The sequence below is a fragment of the Moschus berezovskii genome, chromosome 4, assembly GCF_049115385.1.
Source record: "Moschus berezovskii isolate FMDL1 chromosome 4, NW_MosBer_1.0, whole genome shotgun sequence".
Lineage (NCBI taxonomy): Eukaryota > Metazoa > Chordata > Mammalia > Artiodactyla > Moschidae > Moschus > Moschus berezovskii.
The window spans coordinates 94,455,544-94,468,415 of record NC_142463.1 but is presented as its reverse complement, the minus strand read 5'-3'; the positions used below and the strand labels follow the sequence as shown (position 1 = coordinate 94,468,415).

Below are 12,872 nucleotides of genomic sequence, written 5' to 3'. Positions count from 1 at the left end.
CCATATTCTTTTTCAGGGGATCTTCCTGACCCAGGGATTGAACCTACATTTCCCACACCACAGGCAGATTTTTTTACCATCATGGTTGGACTTTGAAGACATTATGCTAAAGTGAAAGAAGCCAGTCACAAGACCATATATTAAATGATTCCATTTAAGTGAAATATTCACAATAGGTTAATCTTATAGACACAGAAAACCCACTCCAGTGTTCTTGCCTGGAGAATCCCAGGGACGGGGGAGCCTGGTGGGCTTCCGTCTATGGGGTCACACAGAGTCGGACACGACTGAAGTGACTTAGCAGCAGTAGCATAGACACAGAAAGTAGATTAGTGACTGACTAGATCTAGTGAATTTGCTGATGCGACCAAGAGGGCAGGTATAATGGCTGCTTGGGGGTTGATACATATATTCTAAAACTATAAGGCAGTGATGGTTACACAACTGTTAATATATTTAAAACCATAGAATTGTACACTTTAAATGGGTGACTATATAGTACATAAATTGCATGTCAGTGAAACTTTTTTAAAACTTAAGCAAAGACATTACTTTACCAACAAAGGTCCATCTAGTCAAAGCTCTGTTTTTTCCAGTAGTCATGTATGGATGTGAGAGATGGACTATAAAGAAAGCTGAGCACCAAAGAATTGATGCTTTTGAACTGTGATGTTGGAGACTCTTGAGAGTCCCTTGGACTGCAAGGAGATCCAACCAGTCCACCCTAAAGGAGATCAGTCCTGAGTGTTCACTGGAAGGACTGATGCTGAAGCTGAAACGCCAATACTTTGGCCACCTGATGTGAAGAACACACTCATTGGAAAAGACCCTGATGCTGGGAAAGATTGAAGGCAGGAGAAGGGGATGACAGAGGATGAGATGGTTGGATGGCATCACCGACATGATGGACATGAGTTTGAGTAGGCTCTGGGAGTTGGTGATGGACAGGGAAGCCTGGCGTGCTGCAGTCCATGGGGTGGCAAAGAGTCAGACATGACTGAGCTACTGAACTGAACTGAAACAGAGCTGAGACAGGACACAAACAAAACTGGGGGCTTTTAACACTCTTCTTTCAGCAACTGATAAAATTACAAGGCGAAAGTCAGCAAAAATGTATAAAATGTGAACAACACAATTAGAGTTAATTGACATTTTCAGTACACCAACAATAGCATAACATACACTTGCTTCAAGCACCTTTAGATCATCCCCAAGACAGACCATACCCTGGGCCATAAAGCAAACCTCAACAAATTCAAAAGAACAAATTTCTATGGACTAAATGTTTTTATCCCCCCAGAATTCATATATCAAGGCCTTAACCCACAATGTGGTATGGTGGGGTCAAAGGAGGTACAGCCTTGGAGAAGTAATTGGGTTTGGATGAGGTCATGGAGGTGAATCTCTTATGATGGTACTGGTACCCTTATAAGATGAAGTAACCAGAGTTCTCTCTGAGCAAGAAGGCTACCGTCTACAAGCCAGGAAATGAGCCCTGAACAGAACTTTATCATGCTGGTACCTTGATCTCAGACTGAGAGCCTCCAGAACTGTGAGAAATAATATTTATTATTTAAGTCTTTCAGTCTATGGTGTTTCTATTAATAGTATCCCACAGACATATATAGAAATCATCAAGACTGTATTCTCTAATTACAATGTAATTAAACTAGAAATCAGTAACAGAGAGACAACAGGAAAATCTTTGAACACATGAAAATTTAAAACAAACTTCTAAATAATCAATGGGTCAAAGAAGAAATCTCAAAGAAATATAAAATTGTAAGAATTGAATGAAAACAAAAACACAATATATCAAAATATATGGGACATAGCCAAAGCAATACTGAAAGAGAAATTTATAATGCTAAATACTTATATTAGGAAAAAGGGGAGAGTGATTTCAGCAAAATCGGAGAACAGGCATTTTTACCATCCTCCTCAACAAGAACGCAGATTTTGACAATCATCCATAGATGAGAATACCTCTGTGGAAGTTCTGGAGTCCAAAAGAGAAGTTCTAGCACACCACTAAAGCAAAAAAAAAAAAATTCCCAGATTGAATACACTAAAGAAGAGAAACAGTTTCATTTTATCCATGTCACCCCCTTTCCCAGACAAGAATACTAGAGTGGGTTGCCCTTAGCCTGCCAGGCTATAGTCCATGGGGTCACAGTCAGACAAGACTTAGCAAGTAAACAGTACTCCCTTTCCCAGACAGTACAGCACAGCGGCAAGACAGAACCTATCAGTCAGCAATTTTTCCCATGCAGGAAAGTGAGACCATGAGAGTAAGCACGTAGCTTTCCCAACTATGCAAAACACTGCCAAATATTTGCAAACCATGTATCTGATAAAAGGTTAAAATAAAAAATATAAAGTTCAATAGCAAGAAAAAAAATCCAACTTAAAAACAGGAAAAGGACTTGAATAGACATTTTTCCAAAGAAGATATATAAATGGCCAACAGGTATATGAAAAGATGTTCAACATCAGGGAACTGCAAATCAAAAACCACAATGATATATATTACCTCATGCCTGTTAAAATGGCTATCATCAAATAAAACAAGAGATAAATGCTGACAAGGATGAGAAGAAAAAAAGAACCCTGTGCACTATAGGTGGGAATGTAAGCTGGTTTAGCCACTATAGAAAACAATATAAAGATTCATCAAAAAGTTAAAAATAGACCACCATACAAGCTAGAATCTACTTCTGAGACTACATCCAAAGGAAGTTAAATCACTATGCTGAAAAAATATCTGCACTCCCACGTAGCATTATTCACAACACCTAACACATGGAAACCACTTAAGCCTCCACAGATGAAGGAATGGATAAAGAAAGTGCTGTGTGTGTATGTGAGTGCATATATAAAATATTCCACTGTAAAATATGTACACAATGAGACATTATTCAGCCATAAAAATAAGGAATTCCTTCCATTTGTGACAACATGGATAGACATTGAGAGTATTATGCTAAGTGAAATAAAGACATATATGATATCACTTATAAGTAGAACCTTTAAAAACAAAACATAGTAATTCACAGAATATATAGAATACTAAAAAACAAAACATAACTAAATTCACAGAAAGGGGGATAAGACTTGTGGTTACTGATGCATAGGCTGGGAAGATTGGGAACTGGATAAAGCTGGTCAAAAATTCCATTTATAAGACAAATAAGTACTAGGGATGTAAAATATAACATGATGACTATAATTAACTATTGTCTGGTACATTTTACTTTTTTTCTTCCTTTATTTATTTACTTTTTAATTTTAATTGGAGGCTAATGACTTTACAATATTGCATTGGTTTTGACATACACTGACATGAATCCACCCCGGGTATATATGTGTTCCCCATTTTGAAACCCCCTCCCACCTCCCATGTCTGGTACATTTTAAAGTTGGGAATGCAAACTAGTACAGCCACTATGGAGAACAGTGTGGAGATTCCTTAAAAAACTGGAAACAGAACTGCCATATGATCCAGCAATCGCACTCCTGGGCGTACACACCGAGGAAACCAGAATTGAAAGAGACACATGTACTCAATGTTCATTGCAGCACTGTTTATAATAGCGAGGACATGGAAGCAACCTAGATGTCCATCTGCAGAGGAATGGATAAGAAAACTTTGGTACATATACACAATAGAGTATTTTTCAGCCATCAAAAAGAATGCATTTGAATCAGTTCTAATGAGGTGGATGAAACTGGAACCTATTATACAGAGTGAAGTAAGCCAGAAAGAAAAACATCAATACAGTATACTAATGCATATATATGGAATTTAGAAAGATGGTAACCTTAACCCTGTATACAAGACAGCAAAAGAGACATAGGTGTATAGAACAGTCTTTGGGACTCTGTGGGAGAGGGTGAAGGTGGGATGATTTGGGAGAATGGCATTGTAGCATGTATATTATCATATGTGAAATGAATCACCAGTCCAGGTTCGACGCATGATACAGGATGCTTAGGGCTGGTGCACGGAGATGACCTGGAGGGAGGATATGGGGAAGAGGGAGGTGGGAGGGGGGTTCAAGAAGGGGAACACATGTACACCCGGGGTGGATTCGTGTCAATGTATGGCAAAATCAACCAATATATTAATGTAAAGTAATTTGCCTCCAATAAAAAAAATAAAAAATAAATAAAAACAAACTCAAAAAAGAAAAAGAAAGTTGAGCACCGAAGAATTGATGCTTTTGAACTGTGGTGTTGGAGAAGACTCTTGAGAGTCCCTTGGACTGCGAGGAGATCCAACCAGTCCATCCTAAGGGAAATCAGTCCTGAATATTCATTGGAAGGGCTGATGTTGAAGCTGAAACTCCAATACTTTGGCCACCTGATGCAAGGAACTGACTCATTCGAAAAGCCCCTGATGCTGGGAAAGATTGAAAGCAGGAGAAGGGATGAGACAGTTGGATGGCATCACCAACTCAATGGACATGAGTTTGCATAAACTCCGGGAGCTAGTGATGGACAGGGAGGCTGCCATACTGCAGTCCATGGAGTCACAAAGAGCTGGACACAACTGAGCGACTGAACTGAACTGAACTGAAACTATTTATCTTTTCACTGGCTGCAAGTGTACCCCAGCCATGGAGAGTACATCTGAAGTGGCACATTTGAGTATCACCACTAGCTCCCACACAAATTTACCTGAACTGACATGATGGCTATATTTCTCTGGGTTTATGAGGTTATCTATCACTATGCCTCCCATACAGAGCTACTTCACTTTTAAAGCAACTGTTTAGAAAACTTGATTCATATTTTGTTCATTTTTAAGTATGCAACACTAAAAAACACATTAGACTTTTGGAGGGGAACTCATGTACACCCGGGGCGGATTCATGTCAATGTATGGCAAAACCAACCAATATAATATTGTAAAATAATTAGCCTCCAATAAAAAATAAATAAATAAAATAAAGCACTTACATTTTGAAAATAGAATAAAAAATAAGAATTTCCAATTAAATTATGTCTGGTGCCAAAAATAAATAAATAAAGTTGTGAACAGAGTAAATCCTAAGAGCTCTCATCACAAAGAAAAAACTTTTTTTCTTTTTCTTCATCTTTATGAGATGATTGATGTTAAATAAACTTACTGTGGTAATCCTTTTAAATAAATACGTTAAATCATGCCATACACCTTAAACTTGTACAATGCTATCAATTATATCTCAATTAAACTGGAAAAAAGAACATTAGGCATTCTTCAATACAAGTATTATTCCTCTTTTACTGAAACAGTAGGATAAAGGTTAAGTATGTATTTTACTATCACAGGTGAAGTAAAAGCCACTTCATCATTTCTTTGACAAACATTTGTTAAAAACAGAAAATTTTCAAAGCACTGTACTCAAATAAAGAAAGACAAGCAAACACAAAGATAAACAGACATAACCCTACCCCTTGAGGAACCTGAAATATAATGGAGCAAAGAGTGACAAAACTATTTTAATATAAGAACAAAACACCAGGGCTTCCCTGGTAGTCCAGTGGTTAAGAATCTGCTTTTCAATGTAGGGGACATGAGTTTGATCCCTGATCCAGGGAACTATGATTCTACATGGCTTGAGGCAACTAAGCCAGTGCACCACAACTACTGAGCCTGTACTCCTGGAGCCCAAGTGCTACAACCAGAAAGAGGCCAGCACACTGCAACTAGAGAAGCCCATGCATTGCGAAGTATGGTTCTTCATGCTGCAACCAAGACCCAATGCAGCCTAATAAATATATAAATAAATATTTTCTTAAAACAAAATGCTATGAGAATACTTATATACAGTAAGCTCACCTTTGCAACATGAAAGATACATGAAATTTCTCATAGGTGGATAAAGTAAGAAAGGAATTAAATGCAGGAAACAGTGAACAAACACACAGAGATCTGAAATTGAAAGTGCACATTACCTAGGCATGTTGCAGAGTAATTAGGAAATATGATTCACCTTTGCAACATGAAAGATACATGAAATTTCTCATAGGTGGATTAAGTAAGAAAGGAATTAAATGCAGGAAACAGTGAACAAACACACAGAGATCTGAAATTGAAAGTGCACATTACCTAGGCATGTTGCAGAGTAATTAGGAAATATGATTTCGAATCATGCAAAATAAACCTAGATTTTAATTCTAAGTCATTCCATTGCTTTTCTTGTGTGATCCTGAATAAATAACCTAACCTCTGTAAAAATGCAGACAACAGGCTGGTCCGATGGCAATGGGTTACCAGAACTTATTAACATTAGTGTCACTAAAGTTGGTATACGACTCACCACTGCTAAATTTGACTGGCTTTTAAAAAAAGAAAAAAAAATGCAGACAATAATAAGTATTGTTTAATAGCACTGTTGTAAGGATTAAACTAGATATAAGTAGGTTACTCGGTACAGTGTGATGTTATAAACAAAGAAAAGAAAGTATTTGTCATTTTACAGCGTGAGTAAATTCCAAAACACAACAAAATCTTGTGCGCACCAGGACCCAGGAGAAAGGAGCAGAGACCCCACAAGAGACTGAGCCAGACTTGCCTGTGAGTGTCCAGGAGTCTCCAGCAGAGGTGTGGGTCAACAGCTGCCTGTCACAGGGTCAGGGACACTGACTACAACAGTCACGGGAGCCATCAGAAGGCAGACACTAATCACAAAAACTAACCAAATGAGTCACACGGATCACAATCTTATCTGACACAATGAAACTATGAGCCATGCCATGTAGGGCCACCCAAGACAGATGGGTCATGGTTAGAGTTTTGACAAAACATGGTCCACTGGAGAAGGGAATGGAAAGCCACTTTAGCATTCTTGCCTTGAGAACCCCATGAACAGTATGAAAAGGCAAAAAGATATGACAATAAAAGATGAACTCCCTAGGTTGGTAGGTGCCCAATATGCCACTGGAGAGAAGCAGAGAAATAGCTCCAGACGGAATGAAGAGGCTGAGCCAAAGTGGAAACAACTCCCAGGTGTAGATGTCTGGTGGTGAAATTAAAGTCCAATGATATAAAGAATAATATTGCATAGGAATGTATAATGTTAGGTAGGTGAATCAAAGTAAACTGGAAATGACAAGCATGAATGTTGACATTTTATGAATCAGTGAACTAAAATGGACTGGAATGGGTGAATTTAATTCAGATGACCATTATATCTACTACTGTGGGCAAGAATACCTTAGAAGAAATGGAGTAGCCATTAGTCAACAAAAGGGTCCAAAATGCAGTGCTTGGATGCAATCTCAAAAACAACAGAATGATCTCTGTTCATTTCCAGGGCAAATCATTCAGTATCACAGCAATCTAAGTCTATGCCCTGACCAGTAATGCTGAAGAAGCTGAAGTTTACTGGTTCTATGAAGACCTATAAGACCTTCTAGAATTAACACCAAAAAAAGATGTCCATTGCATTACAGGGGACTAGAATGCAAAAGTGGAGAAGGCAATGGCAACCCACTCCAGTACTCTTGCCTGGAAAATCCAATGGACAGAGGAGCCTGGTAGGCTATAGTCCATGGGGTTGCTAAGAGTCGGACATGACTGAGCGACTTCACTTTCACTTCTCACTTTCATGCATTGGAGAAGGAAATGGCAACCCACTCCAGTGTTCTTGCCTGGAGAATCCCAGGGACGGGGGAGCCTGTTGGCTGCCATTTATGGGGTCGCACAGAGTTGGACACAACTGAAGCGACTTAGCAGCAGCAGCAGAATGCAAAAGTAGGAAGTCAAGAGACACCTGGAGTAACAGGCAAATTTGGCCTTGGAGTACAAAATTAAGCAGGGCAAAGGCTAACAGAGTTTAGGTAAGAGAACACACTGGTCATAGCAAACATCCTCTTCCAACAACACAAGAGAAGACTACACATGGACATCACCAGATGGTCAATAATGAAATCAGATTGATTATATTCTTTGCAGCCAAAAATGGAGAAGCAAAACAAGACTGGGAAATGTGGCTCAGATCATGAACTCCTTATTGCCAAATTCAGATTTAATTGAAGAAAGTAGGGAAAACTACTAGGGAAAACCATTCAGGTATGACCTAATTCAAATCCCTTACAATTATACAGTGGAAGTGACAAATAGATTCCAGGGATTAGACCTGATAGAGTACCTGAAGAACTATGGACAGAGTTTCATGACATTGTACAGGAGGTAGTGATCAAATCCATCCCCAAGAAAAAGAAATACAAAAAGGCAAAACGGCTGTCTGAGGAGGCCTTACAAATAGCTGAGAAAAGAAGAGATGTAGAATGCAAAGGAGAAAAGGAAAGATATACCCGTGTAAATGCAGAGTTCCAAAGAATAGCAAGGAGAGATAAGAAAGCCTTCCTCGGTGAATCAGTGCAAAGAAACAGAGGAAAACAATAGAATGGAAAAGACTAGAAATCTCTTCAAAAATATTGGAGATACCAAGGGAACATTTCATGCAAAGATGGGGACAATTAAAGACAGAAATGCTATGGATCTAACAGAAGCAAGAAAGATATTAAGAGGTGGCAAGAATACACAGAAGAACTATACCAAAAAGATCTTAACTCAGATAACCATGATAGTGTGATCACTCACCTAGAGTCAGACTGGAGTGCAAAGTCAACTGGGCCTTAGAAAGCATCAGTACAAACAAAGCTAGTGGAAGTGATGGAATCCCAGCTGAGCTAATTCAAATCCTAAAAGATGATGCTGCACTCAGTATGCCAGCAAATATGGAACACTCAGCAGTGGTCACAGGATTGGAAAAGGTCAGTTTTCATTCAAATCCCAAAGAAGAGCAATGCCAAAGAATGTTCAAACTACCATACAATTGCACTCATTTCACATACCAGCAAAGTAATGCTCAAAATTATCCAAGCCAGGCCTCCACAGTACATGAACCAAGAGCTTCCAAATGTACAAGCTGGATTTAGAAAAGGCAGAGGAACTATAGATCAAATTGCCAAAATTTTTGGATCATAGAAAAAGCAAGAGAGTTCCAGAAAAACATCTACTTCTGCTTCATTGACTATGCTAAAGTCTTTCACTGTATGCATCACAACAAACTGTGGAAAATTCTTCAAGAGATTGGAATAGCAGACCACCTTACCTGCCTCCTAAGAAATCTGTATGCAAGTCAAGAAGCAACAGCTAGAACTGGACATGGAACAATGGACTGGTTCCAAACTGGGAAAGGAGTACGTCAAGGCTGTATACTGTCACACTGCTTATTTAACTTATATGCAGAGTACATCATGTGAAATGTCAGACTGGATGAAGCACAAGCTGGAATCAAGATTGCTGAGAGAAATATCAATAACCTCAGATATGCAGATGACACCACCTTAATGGCAGAAAGCAAAGAGGAACCAAAGAGCCCCTTGATGAAGGTGAAAGAGAAGAGGGAAAAAGCTGGCTTAAGACTTAATATTTTAAAACAAAAATCACTTCACGGCAAATAGAAGGGAAGACAGTGGAAACAGTGACAAACTTTATTTTCTTGGGCTCCAAAATCACTGCAGCTGGTGACTGCAGCCATGAAATTAAAAGATGTTTGCTCTTTGGGAAAAAAGGCTATAACAAACCTAGACAGCATATTAAAAAGCAGAGACATTACTTCGCCAACAAAGGTCCGTCTAGTCAAAGCTATGGTTTTTCTGGTAGTCATGCATGGATGTGAGAGTTGGACCATAAAAAAGGCTGAACGTTGAAGAATTGATACTTTTGAGCTATGGTGTTGGAGAAGACTCTTGAGAGTCCCTAGGACTGCAAGAAAATCAAACCAGTCGATCCTAAAGGAAATCAGTCCTAAATATTCATTAGAAGGACTGATGCTGAAGCTGAAGCTCCAATACTTTGGCCAACTGATGCAAAGAACTGACTCATTGGAAAAGACCTTGATGCTGGCAAAAATTGAAGGCAGGAGAGAAAGGGGACAACAGAGGATGAGATGGTTGGGTGACATCACTGACTCAATGGACATGAGTTTGAGAAAGCTCTCGGAGATGGTGAAGGGCAGGGAAGCCTGACATGCTGCAGCCCATGGGGTCGCAAAGAGTCGGACACAACTGAGCGACTCAGTCTCAGTCTCAGTTCAGTCACTCAGTCGTGTACAATGAACACTCAGGACTGATCTCCCTTAGGATGGACTGGTTGGATCTCCTTGCAATCCGAGGGACTCTCAAGAGTCTTCTCCAACACCACAGTTCAAAAGCATCAATTCTTCTGCGCTCAGCTTTCTTTATAGTCCAACCACTGAGCGACTGAACAACACCAAATACAAAAACAGGCATTATTTTTTTCTGAAACACTATCAGTAGCTAAAAAACACATACAAATACATAAGTACTTTTAATATATGAAATATTATTCAAATATTTATATCTAAAAGAATGCCTACTCAAAGTAATCCTATATTGACATGCTTAATATTTAAACAATCCGTTCCGTTCCGTCGCTCAGTCGTGTCCGACTCTATGCGACTCCGTGGACAGTAGCCTACCAGGCTTCTCCGTCCATGGGATTCTCCGTCCATGGGATTCTCCAGGGAAGAATACTGGAGTGGGTTACCGTTTCCTTCTCCAGGGGATCTTCCCGACCCAGGGATCGAACCTGGGTCTCCCGCATTGGAGGCAGAAGCTTTAACCTCTGAGCCACCAGGGAAGCCCATTATGCTAAATATTTCTGAAAAAAGCTAATAGGGAAAAATTATATTTTTAATCCATATGTAAACTTATCCTATTATTTTCTGATATCTTTATAAAACTTAGGTTACACCTAAAATCCAAAGTTACTTTATCTATATTATTACAAAACCTACTTTTTCTTCTCTTTCTGTTTCAAGGTGTTTCTTGACAGACCAAAGTTCATTTCTGAGATTGGATAGTTCAGTCTCCTAAAGAAAAAGGAACATGAAATTTATAAGTGCATCTATATAGTTCTTAAGATAATGAAAATGCAAACTAATATTTTAAAACTTCAGTTTTACAGAAAAATAAATTCACTCATAAAAGATATACACTTTTTAAAAGCTTACTGATATGAAGGCTGCTAGATGAACATAACCAAAGATTTCATTCAGACAAATTTTGCATAGTTTGCTCTCAAGAAATATTTAACACTATGTATATCTCTTCTTCTCATCCTCTCCCAATCTATCCCACTCCTCCTTTCCAAACCTCAATCAGAGCTCAAACTTATTTGTAATTGGAATTTATAACTTTTCACTTGAAAAAAAGATATCATTCTACAATTTCAAAAAAAATTAGAAAACCATCTACTTATAAGATCTATAACATCCCTTTCAGATCTACGGCTATTTGATTCTATAGATCAAAAATTATGGTTATATGAAAATTGGCCTCTACTGCTATTTGTTCTCACCAGAGATGCTTTCATTGATGAGTGTTCTTGTTCTTTGCTCTTATAAAGTCCTAATTCTGAGTCTCTTTCTTCAACAATTTTATCATATTGGTGCTATATTAAATAGAACATTTTAGATGTATGAGAAGTTCAAAAGCTTATGTTTAATAACACTGTTATCCTAATGCATTTAATATTTATAAAAATGATGTTCATGAATTCAGTAATATATATTTGAGCATATTTTTAAATTTTTTTAATTACATTTTTAAATGCTAACAATAAAAACAATAAAACATAGATAACGGTCTTAGAAATAACTCAAGAACAAAAAATAATTTTTTTTAATTAGGAATAATGAATTTCATAATTTAAAAAAAAATTAGAAACACAAGGACCTCTTAGAAAAACTGCTGATTCCAGATCTTGGGCAGGAAATACAAGATGAGTCTTAATATTTTGTTGCAACAGAAAGTAAGAAAGCTATCACAGATTATTAGGGTCAAGTCAAAAGGTACTGCCAACCAGTTTGAAGAGGTTCCCACCGGCCAAAGTTGGGACAATTTAAGTAACAATAAGGATGAAAACTACTGGATTAAGACATACTAAAATTGCTTACATTTATAAGTTCACAATATTATTTAAAATACTTTAATTTCTCATAGGTTACTTCATAATAATATCCTAGGCAATAACTTATATAAGATTAATTGATAGGTATAGCCCACTTCCTATTGAAATCCTGAAGAGTATAAGACTTAATTCTCTAAGAGAATGATTACTTTAAAACAACAGTAAAAAGTAGAGCACACTCACAAACACAACTAACATAGTTTTACATCTATTTATTATTGTTTAGTCTAGTATGTGTTGGACACAGGTAGAGGATACAAATATTATATTTATTTAAGCACATATACTAGGTATGTATTTAAATAAAAATAAGATGGAAAATTCTGTAAGAGACTACTAAGAAAACTGAGAACAAGAGTGGTTATATCTACCCATAAAATGATGGGGAAAGACTTCTTCAAGGAAGTGACACTTAGGCTCAGCTTCAGGTAGTGAAGATTCAGGAAAATGAGAGATCAAGGGTATTCCAGCTATAATTAGACACTGTTGTCTAGACAATTTTCTCTAACAAATCAGAATACTATATTTTACCATTTTATGCACAAAGATTTCTAAAATTGATACAATTGATTCATTATACGAAAGGGAAAAAATTACCTTATGTTTTTCCATAAGTGCTACCATTTCAGCTATTTTATGTTGACATCGTATATCAATTTCTTTCTGTAATTTTACTGCTTCATCAGCTACTACTTTTGCTTTTGCAACCTATGAAATAAATTTAAAGTTTTTTTAAAATTAATGCCCAAAAAGCAAATTAAACTCAAATGTTAAATTTAGGTTAAAATGAAGAAATCAAACACCAGGAAATTAGGAAAGCCAAGTAGAAAATGCACTACTGTTTTGGTTTATTTTAGTTAGGGTCTTCTATCAAGTGAGA

General features: G+C 37.5%; 1 protein-coding gene across 4 annotated transcripts in view; it reads right to left on the bottom strand.

Moving 5' to 3' along the window:
* Positions 1–12,872, bottom strand: part of SYCP1 (synaptonemal complex protein 1) — a 137,874-nt gene that overhangs the window by 25,559 nt on the left and 99,443 nt on the right. For 3 of the 4 annotated variants that reach the window (XM_088834892.1, XM_055402444.2, XM_088834890.1), the window contains 3 exons: positions 12,590–12,700; positions 11,381–11,473; positions 10,818–10,892 (listed from right to left, as the gene is read on the bottom strand). In XM_088834892.1, coding sequence (XP_088691018.1) covers positions 10,818–10,892; positions 11,381–11,473; positions 12,590–12,700 — 279 coding nt within the window. The remainder of the gene's footprint in view (positions 1–10,817; positions 10,893–11,380; positions 11,474–12,589; positions 12,701–12,872) is intronic. The other variant, XM_088834891.1, reaches the window with a different exon arrangement.